This window comes from Xyrauchen texanus, chromosome 16 (assembly GCF_025860055.1).
Source record: "Xyrauchen texanus isolate HMW12.3.18 chromosome 16, RBS_HiC_50CHRs, whole genome shotgun sequence".
Classification (NCBI taxonomy): Eukaryota; Metazoa; Chordata; class Actinopteri; order Cypriniformes; family Catostomidae; genus Xyrauchen; species Xyrauchen texanus.
The window spans coordinates 1,540,525-1,551,567 of NC_068291.1; the positions used below are offsets into that span (position 1 = coordinate 1,540,525).

At 37.2% G+C, this 11,043-nt stretch overlaps 1 protein-coding gene across 1 annotated transcript; it reads left to right on the forward strand.

The window, feature by feature from the left end:
• Window positions 1-273: 273 nt before the first annotated feature.
• olfm4.2 (olfactomedin 4, tandem duplicate 2) lies at window positions 274-6,483 on the forward strand. Its single transcript, XM_052146048.1, has 5 exons — window positions 274-356; window positions 437-604; window positions 852-1,064; window positions 3,532-3,676; window positions 5,588-6,483. Exons 1-5 carry the CDS (start codon window positions 300-302, stop codon window positions 6,391-6,393), a joined length of 1,389 nt encoding a protein of 462 aa, XP_052002008.1. The 5' UTR covers window positions 274-299; the 3' UTR covers window positions 6,394-6,483.
• The last annotated feature ends 4,560 nt before the right edge of the window (window positions 6,484-11,043 follow it).

The following is an 11,043-nucleotide window of genomic DNA, read 5'->3' on the forward strand; positions in this document are numbered from 1 at the left end:
ATGTGATTGTCATTCATGTTATTATATTAGTGGCTTTTCCAGGTTCTGTAAACAGTGTTTCCTCTCATGTCATATATTCATGTGGTATAATAATCCACCAATAGAATACATATAAGCTGTAAGTAAACATTAACTGTGTGCATACGCCTTAATGAGGTGTGCCATCATGCATTTATTGGATACCAGTAAAATAACCATGGGAATAAGACATGTGTTCTTAATTAGTTCTGAAGTTCATGCTGTATATAAGGCCCCTATAGTACAACCCTTATTGGCACATTCTGGAAGAAGACGGCTACATGATGAATCTCCTTCTACTCATCCTAACAATAGTCAGCCCAGCACACGCCTGGCAGGTCAGAGTCGTTTTGACATTCTCAATATTGATTAATTGCTGAACATTTACTTATGTTCTGGTTTTCCTTTGGTTCTGCAGTCAATAGAGGACTGGGGCTCTGGCAGCGTTGACGGCTCTGTTGGCGAGTTTGGACAGTGCGTTTGTAATGTTTTCCTGCCTGATACTTCATTCCCAGCAGACCGTGTGGAACACATGCAGATATCCTCAAATGAACTTTCTGTAGAGGTCAAGGTTCAAATCAACAAGGTACATTATGTTGGAGTTCTTACCATCTAAAGAAGCACTTCTCAACAGTTTTACATTTGAACTTTTGGCAACTCCAGAATTGTTTAGTGTACAAAAGCAAACAAAATGTCATTGAAATTTAGCATATCAATTCTATAATCTATGAAGAACAGCAGAAGTGTGATTTACAGTCTTTATAGTCTAAATGTGTCTTACTTGACCACACAAAAGGAAGCACTGTACACATTTCTGTTTTTTACCTCATCAGGTGGAAAGTCTCAAGGGTCAACTGGTCATTCTCCTCAGCGAGCTCTCCAATTTGACTGCACGTGTGGAGATTCTGGAGAGCGGACCTGACAAGTACATCAAACTGGAGTTTGAGCTCCTGAGGATCGAGCTGAGAGAATTTGAGGCTCTGGTCACACAACTGAAGACATCACTGAATATCTCGTCACCAGCCATTGACAGTCTTTACACAGAGGTACAACTGTAGTTTTTCTTTTTAAAAGACAAAAACATTCTGTGTGCTTTTGTTATTTCTGTGAACACAAAAGGAAAAAAACTGGAAGGATCTTTGTCCAGCTACTTTTCAATTCGATGACAGTTTATACTTAAAAGTAGAAAAAAGTAGAAGTTATATGATAGCTTTGTGTGACAAACAGAATTAAATGTATATTATTATTCACTGATAACCTTCCCCTATACCGAGGCTCTCAAATCTCATTCACGTCTAAGAACAGGTTATAAATGTATAACAATGTGATGTCAATTACCTCAAACTTGGGGGTGAGGTGGCACAAATGTGTTGTAATTATGGACATTTTCAGATGCATTGCAATTTTCATTTGAACGATATTGAAATCGATTCTGAAATCCCAAATTCAATCTTTTTCTGTATGTTTGTTTGTGATCTAATTAATTGCACCATGCAGCTAAAAAAATGTCTGTGATTCGCCACTGGCTGGTAAATGTGATTGAGTGGTTTATATGGAGCTAAATGTGTGCCAAAACTAAACAAATAAATAGAAGGTTTTGCAAACAAACACAATCTGCATTGCAACAGAAAACATGACTAAAAAAAATAGAAAGTAATTTGCGGATACAAAAGGGCCCTTTCAGAGTAAATGAAGGGTAGTTGTCATGTACCAGTGGTTTAAAGAAATGCACTGTGTTTTACAAATATAAAAAAACATATGAGCCTAAATTCTATTCTGTAAATTCTACAGGACTGTTGTACACCAAATCAAATGTGAACAGCCACGTACCATTTGTGAGTCACATGAGTTTTGGTAGGATTTTGTCAACCAGCATCTTAGTTTTCTCACAAATGGGCTGAGCAACATTTAGAAACAGTAGATGGTGCTGTAAACACTTAATATTTTAGGTTTTTTACCACTCAATTATGTCGTTATAGAGCTGTTCAGCCGTGACGTCAGTAATTCAGCATGGGTTCCCTCAGGATTTTCCTCTGGGATTTATAATGGGATTGTTGAACTTCTGAGTAAAATAAGATCTGTGGTAAATATTACTTGATGATACGAGAATGTTTTGTTCTTTAACATAAATTACACAGTCATAGAGCAAATGGGAATTTTTTCAACAAAAAAAAGGATGTAATTCAATACGGCTTCAAAATTCACATTTGCTGTATGACTGTGTGTTATTTATTCTGTGTTTGTGGACTACAAGCTGAACAGATCTATTATTTCACATTATGTGGCAAAAACAACTTATTTTCAGTTAAATATATGCCATAAATGACAACATTTTCTCATAAAAACAAAATCTTATTTGAAAAACAATACATTTGCTAGTAATAATGAGATAAAAATGTAATATGCTCTACTAATGACAACCTTTTGTCATTTCAACTATATGATGTTGACATGACAATTAATAGACAGATTGTTAATGTGCTTCATTCACTTGTGTCCATAGAACATTTGCTGCTCAGAATGGAATAACTGTGACATCATAGCATAGTTAATTAAACTGATCTGAGGTAAATTTAAACCATAATTTACATTTTTCAGAGAACCGCCCAAATAATAATAATAAAAAGACAGTTATTCATAAATAATATTGTATGTGTTTATAATCTTATGATAAACAGAATTGTTTTGAAAAAAAAAAAAAAATATATATATATATATATATATATATATATATATATATATATATATATATATATATATATATATTCTTCCTAACTTTGTAAACATGTCATACCTCACTTTGAAAAGTCTCATTTTATTCCACTAGGTGGCAGAAAGCATTGGAAAAAATATATTTCCTCTATCACATTCATCACAATATACAGATGTGAAATGTAGGTGGCGCTCTAACACATGTTATCCCTCACAGATGTGCTCGTCCATAGACATTCAGTCTAATGTTCAGTTCAAGCATCGCCCTCATTATTTCATTGAATATATCGGCCTCTGAGTGGACTACAAGCTCAAACTAGGTGTCATTAGAAAGCTGATATAAAAATGTTTTTATCATCAGTAGTCAAAAACATATTTTCTGATGATTTGATTTGCATGCTTTTCATTCTGGACATCTAAGATATAATATTGAATTATTCACACAAGCAAGCTCACAGACAAGTAAAAACCGTCTCAATCAATGGATATCAAACCACATTAAAATCAGAATCAAAACAAATTGAGAGCTTGTGATTAGGAATCAAATCAATTCGAGAAATCTGTTTCAAAACCCAGTCCAAATGCCAAATGGAGAATGACATACAGCTATCATATGGCTTCAGAAATTTGTAATATTGTGCCTGAGTCACATGGACTACTTTTATTTCATGTTGTTTTTTGGTCCTTTTTAAAGTTTGACACAGGTTTAGTGAAGATTCTTACACTTCTCCATTTGTGTTTGAGAGAGAATGTTTTAGGAGTTTGGAAATTATATGAGGATAAATTTCCCTTTCCTTTAAGATTCGGAATATGAGTTTACTTGTTGACCAATTGGAGAGCTACGACCAGAGCAACTTGGAAGTGATTCGCATTGAGTTCACCAAACTTCAAAAGAAACTGGAGAAATGTCAGGATGATAAGGATGACTTCTCCAATGCACAAATAGGTATACTGTTCTACATTTTGTGTTTATATTAAGACAAACAAAGTGTCATATATGATACATTTAACAAAGTTGTCATTCTGAAACATAACTTGAAAAATGTTATTAGTCTTGTCAGAACCCACAGCAAACACATGAAGTGAAAAACACAAATAACTAGAAAGACCACGATTGGTATTGCAGTGGACTCAATGAACCAACATCATGACTGGAAAAAGATTGTAAACTTTGGACCGGTGTGTGGTAAATGTGGTGAGAGATAATCTGTCAGGCAAATTTCAGTAAAATCATGTATGGCCACTTACACACGTTTTAAGAGTGACAACCGCATATAAAGGAGTGAATACCCTACTTTCTTGTTCTGGGTCAGAATACAGGAATCACTTCCTAATTAGTGATGACTGACATCCTGAAAACAGACTGGAATGTGAATGGAAGTCAAAGTCAGGTTTATTGACAGTATTTCAAACTGCAGTGAAGATGCAGTTCTTCAGGAAACTTCAGTGAACAGAGATTTAACAAACACTTAGCAGACAATCTGCACATGATGCTGTACAGTTCACATGTATAAACATGGGCATATAGACATATGAAGGTCTCATTAAAACTGAATTGGCAACTTTTTAGCAGGCCTTCAGCAAATCTTTTTTGTTGCTACATTTATGTTAATGTATTTATGTATAGATTTTATTATTTTGGCCTTGTCCCGGACCCAGACTTTAAATATTAAACAATGAAAATTAGGGATGCACGACATATCGGCGACCATATCAGTGTCGGATGATAAATGGGAATTTAATTATCGGTTACTGGTCCAGTAAGAAAATTAGGCCAATATATTAAAGCCAATAAAGTATGGCTTTTTCAGGCACACACTACCCACCATGAGGGTTTTGAATCATGCCATCAGCATGACATGTCAGCACGCAGTAGACTTTGCTTTAGAAGATCTTTCTGGATCTGAGTAAACACTTCATTATATTTATCCTTGTTTCTTTATTCTTTTTGAATGTTAAATCATATCGTCGCTGTCACATATCTCACACATACCTAAAAAAAAAAACACATTTTTCAAGAGCATGAAAACTCTTTTATATGTGTTTGTGTGTGTGTGTGTGTGTGTGTGTGTGTGTTTTCTTTACTATTTATTTTGTGAAAATGATTTCTGTCCCACAGTTGTAGCATCATTTGGGGCGGCTGTGGGTCAGGTGGTTGAGCGGGTCGGCCGCTAATCGCAGGGTTGGCGGTTTGATTCCCGACCCACATGACTCCACATGTCGAAGTGTCCTTGGGCAAGACACTGAACCCCACGTTGCTCCCAATGGCAGACTAGCACCTTACATGCAGCTCTGCCACCATTGGTGTGTGTGTGTATGAATGGGTGAATGAGTCACAGTGTAAAGTGATTTGAAATCCACTAAGGTTAAAAAGGTGCAATATAAGTGCAGACCATTTACCATAATAAAGTTTGTTCAGAAGTTAGGGTACGTACTTGATAACCAAGTGAACAAAAGTATCAGTGAAGAGCACGGTGGAGATAAAATATGAGACAAAACAAAGAAATGTCAAGACAAATATCACTTGTGAACAGAATATTTGTACTAATCAAGTTGTAATTTTTTCAAAATGTGTGAAATAGGATTTAATTGTGTGCATTTAGGATACATCAAATTTCAGCTATGAATTTAGCCTAAACAAGACAAAGCAGTCGATCATTTTATAAATTTTTTTTTTTTTTTAAATGTCATTTCCATCAGCTTCATTTCCAGCAATGAAATGACACTGTGGTGGGAATTCCATGACAGAAATCTCCTGTGATGTGTGTACATACACTGTTGGACATTGTTAGTAGACAAATGTAAAAACAAATATTAAAGTAAATTAACACATTAATACTTTCATTGCAATTTAAAGGATCCTGTAAGCATGGAGGTATTCTGAGGATTGGAAAACCGATCATCAACCAGCTGAACGCAGACCTGAATGCAGGTTATAAGTATGGAGGATGGGGTAAAGACTCCAAGCCCTTGCCTGGCTCTGAGAATATGAACTGGTACTCGGGCTTTTCCGACACTCTGGTCAGCAGAATCACACTCTATGATGACTATTATAAACTGATCATGAGACAGGGTTTTAGTACACATGAGTTATACCTTGTATATAAATATGATTGGCGAGGCACTGGAAACAATTACATAGTGCGGGCAAATACCCTTTACTATCAGTTCAGAAGTCCTTTTAGCATGGCGAAGTACAACATGACCAGCAAAACAGCCGAGTACAAGGTGGTTCCAGAGGCTACGACCCGATTCTCATACCACTACTCGCCCAATCAGAACCTGGACTTTGCTGCCGATGAGACTGGGATGTGGGTAACTTATGCCACAGAGGAGTCAAATGGTAAACTAGTTTTGGGGAAGATAGACGAGGAGTCGTTTGCATTAGAGGAGGTTTGGCAGACGAGCGTATACAAACAGTCTGTCACAAACGCCTTCATGATTTGTGGAGTCCTGCATGCAACCAGATCAGTAGATACTCAAACGGAGGAGATATTCTACACTTTTGACACCAACAAAAATAAGGAAAGTCATGTTAGCATTCACTTTGAGAAGTTCCAGGACTTCTATGTGTACCTGGACTACAACCCCACCGATCAGAAGCTTTACATGTACAACAATGGTTATTATGTGAGTTACAATGTGAAATTCAGAGATGCCTAGATAATCTACTGCTTTCAAAATTGGTTTTTGATTTAATGACAATTTCATACTTGAAATATTGAAATTGAATATGAGAACTCAGCAATAAAATTTTACCAAATCCTTAATTTATTTCAGATTTCCTTCAAATTGTCTTGCACATATGTAGAGTTGTACTTTTTTACTAAAAATGTACTATTAACAGTACTTTAACCTTTTTGATGTTTTACAAAAAGAAAAAGATAACAATGCATCACTGAACTGATGTAGTGCTTTCATGTCAAGGGGGAATCTCATTCAACTTCCTGTCTCAATTTCAGAGTGCATGGATTTAGAGACAATTTATCCCGAGAGAAGCACTCCTATAAAAATGAATGGGAGAAATTTGAAAGCCCAATATTGTGGATGTACAAACTAAAGTCCCACCTTACAGATAAAATACCCTATCACCTTTTAGATACAGATATCATCATGTCAGTCAATTCAAGTTTAACACCTAACCTAAACCATAAACCTACCATAAGGTTTAACCTCCCACCCAGACGACATGGCGGGTTCTAAAATTCAAAACTATTATTTATTTTCTGCAAAGGTATGCATACACCGCCAACCCTCAGCGTCAACATTGTGAAGTGCCACAGAGTGCAGCTCGCATAGTTTTCCATTTAATTTGACCCAAATCATTATCAGAGGACAAAGAATATTTACTTTAGCATCACTGGATGATCTATTGTGAACATGCATCTTTCATATAGCCGACACAATGTATTTTCAGTTACAAGTATGTCCTTTTGAAGTTAGACAGCTTGAATGAAAGACCCATTCATGGCTGCATACAGAGAAATTGCATCATAAACATTTTCTAATCGTTCAGTTTGTGCAGTTACACCAGTTTCACTAACCTGCAAACTCAGTCACGTAGTTCATTTTTGAAGAAATGTGTGTGTAAATGGTATATTGCCCTCTTGTGGTCTCCCAACACTATTACACCAGACTGTTAAACAGAGGTTAAATTGAGTGAATTGGAAAGCACACAAATTGGGCTTCTCATTTAAATGTCGGCTAATTTTAATACATCGATGCCTCAAAAATATATTGATAAAATAACGTGCTGATCAGTAATCAATATTTCATGCCATCCCTTCTGGCCACCATGTTCACAAACCAAGCAGATAAATCAATCAAAATATAGTTTTTAATCAAGCTTGTCCTGTAAACCAATAGTAAGTTAATTTCCCTTAAAGGGACAGTTCACCAAAAAAAAAAATTTCAGTCATTGTTTACTCACCCGTGTTGGTATAACCACATATGACATTCTGTCTTTTTCTTAACACAAAGGGAGAAATTGTAAAAACAATTTGTTCTCAGTGATGTCATACAATGTCAGTTTATGGTGATCACCTCTACAAGCTTCAAAAGGACGCAAAAGTATAATTTAGAAGTCTAATAATTTATTGAATGCGGCTCGTGTCTTGTTCTGAAGGAATACAATAAGGTTTGTATTATTAAGTAAAACTCTTGACCGAAATTTGATCTTCTGCGCGCGTTCATGAGTCTGCACACAAGCTTTAGAGCTCCTTGTACGAGATCAACAGTAGTTACCCAGCACATGGGGCGTTAATGCGAAAATTCATTTTGTTTCGCTTCAACAGGACCACCAGTAATATTAACAACAGAAAACACAACATAACTGCACACAAACCAGAGAACAGAACTTACAAAACATGTTTGTAGTCAAAAAAATAGATGCATTTCTATGCCCAGACTTATTTGTTGTCATGGAGGAGGCTGAAGGTAGCTACACATACACACCCAGATGCCACAATCAGACAGAGAGTACAGAAGACCGCAGTTCTTTGGAGGTTTCGCTTACCAAAAGTGAAGTGGAATAACCGGAGAGAAAAGCAGAGGGAGAGGGAATGTCTGTTACCCATATTCTGAACAGGTGTGTTTGTGTGTGTCAGACCTCCACAAAAACAGTCGGTAGGTGTAACATTATCATCCAAAATCAGGAGGTTTTAACTGGCTTCAATATAATGTTATCAGAATAATTTTGAACTAGTCTCAGTTCATAGCAGACGGGAATCATGGTGCGATGCCAAATATAGAAACCAAGCAATCGGTAGAATGTCCCATTGCTCGTTGTAGCAGCTTAGGACAAAAAACTCCGATTAACAGAAAAGATCACTTTTATTGCGTGTCGTTTGCCATCTGAGTAGGACACGGGGCTGAAGGTAGCTACTGTCGCATCATGTCTCTGTTTGATTGAGGACTCAAACAAACAAGGCTAGACATAGAAATGCATCTATTTTTCAATTACATAATCTTCAGACATGCTGTGTAAGTTCTGTTCTTTAGTTTGTATGCAGCTATGTTGTGTTTTCTGTTGTTAATATCGCTGGTGGTCCTGTTGAAGTGAAACAAAATTAGTTTTCGAATGAATGCCCCACCTCATGAGCAGCAGTGTAACTAATGTTGCTCTAGTGCAAGGAGCTCTAAGTCTGATTGGTCTGGGTCAGTTGACCTCTTGAAGCACAACTGAGTCATCACAAAATTAATAAGTTATGTAGAATTATCTGGATAACAAAAATAAGTATAGTGTAAAATTTCAGCACTTTCAAAATCGAGGGGAAGGATAGCCGGCGTTCTTGTCAGATTAAGACGCCGTGCGAATCGACCCCCGCTACCCAGCATTCTACTGGCAAATTTTCAGTCTCTGGACAACAAACTCTGCGAGCAGAGGGCGCGGATCTCTTTCCAACGAGAGACGAGGGACTGCTGCATTATCTGTTTTACAAAAACTTGGATGTCTGCAGAGATTCTGCTCTCAGGTAAAAGCAGAGGTGGATTTGTATGTTTTATGATCAACAAATCATGGTGTGATCAGAGGAACATACATTCTATCAAGGCTTTCTGCAAGTAAATTCACAGCGGTCATTAGCACAGCTGTGTACATCCCGCCACAAGCCGAGACAGACTGGGCACTCAAGGAACTGTATGGGAGTATAAGTGAGCAGGATACTGCACACCTGAGGCCGCGTTCATTGTGACTGGGGACTTTAACAAAGCCAATTTAAAATCAATCACACCGAAATACTAACAACACATCAGTTTCAACACACGAGGTGACCGGGTTTTGGACCATTGCTACTCTGGATGGCTACAGATCCCTCCCCCACCCACCACTGCCACCATCAGGACATCTATACCAGGCGCTGTGTGAAAAAAGCTCGGAGGATCATTAGAGACTCCAGCCACCCGAGTCATGGGCTGCTCTCACTGTTACCATCAGGCAGGCGGTATCGCAGTATCAGGACCCGCACCAGCCGACTACATGACAGCTTCTTCCCCCAAGCAATCAGACTTTTGAACACTTGATCTCTCATGATCAATATACATCAGCAATGCACTTTATTAATCTCACACTGGACTGTCATAAATGATATTCTCTCTTAACAACACACTGGCAACTGACTATCAACCGACAGCTGAATGTCAATACGACACTATACAACATACTGTATATATTTGTAAAGCAGTTCAATGGAAAGGAGGAGGCGAGAACCGGCCTGGCGATATAAACAATATTTTAATGATTAACTTAAACAAAACACACACATGACGGACATGTCCATAAACGATCTCTCTCTCATCACACCTCTGTCCGCAATCTGCCTTTATCCCTCGCGGAGGCTTGATTAGCCAGATAAGGGACCGGGTGTGTATAATCATGACCCAGCCCTGCCCTCCACCCCGTCACAATATTATATACACTTTTTTTATTGTATACTGTGTAATCTATATTGTGCATGTTAATTGTATATTATTATTGTATATTGTGTTGTGTTATTATGTGTATATTAGATATGTAAATTGTGTTTTGTAAATCTGATGTTTATTGTAAATTGGTATATGTCTCATCACTGCCATGACTGCACACAGGACTTTCACCCACTGTGGCACTTGTGAATATGGTTGAGTGACAATAAAGTGATCTTATTGATTTGTATATATCACATAAATTATAATTTAAAATTCCATAATTAATCATAGGGCAGCCACTGTGGCTTGTGCACAAAAAAGTTAATTTCATACCCTGGTCAGAATGAAGGTCGATAATGATAATTTTCTACCAATATAAACTGTTTCTTGTGCAAACAACTTTACTAATATTATAAGTGAATCTCAAGGAAGTTTCATTTTGAAGCTTCAAATGGTCAGAAATGTCCCTAACCGCTGTAGTGTAACCAGTGTTTTGCCGAAATTTGACTCCCCGCTACCTGATTAGCCCTTACCCCTAATGCCCAACCCTACACCCAGAGCCATTGAAAAAGAGAGTTGTGACACTCCCATAGACTTCCATTGTAAAAATGCGAAAGTAACATGTGTCATGGGTAGACCAATAGTTCCAAACATTGTATAGTTCCAACATGCAACGTGTTTCTGAAGCATGCTCGCTATTAATGATTTATAACAACTTATCTGTTTTGCTATTCTGTCTGATTCATTCATGCACTCTACACACTGAAGCCTAACAAAACATATCATGGTAACCATAATGTCTACCAAAATACCATAACATAACATGGTTATTATTGTCTATTATTGTTACTGTACTGAAAAACCATAATGCATTATTATAGAATCTCCTTCAAACAGTGTAAGAGTCTT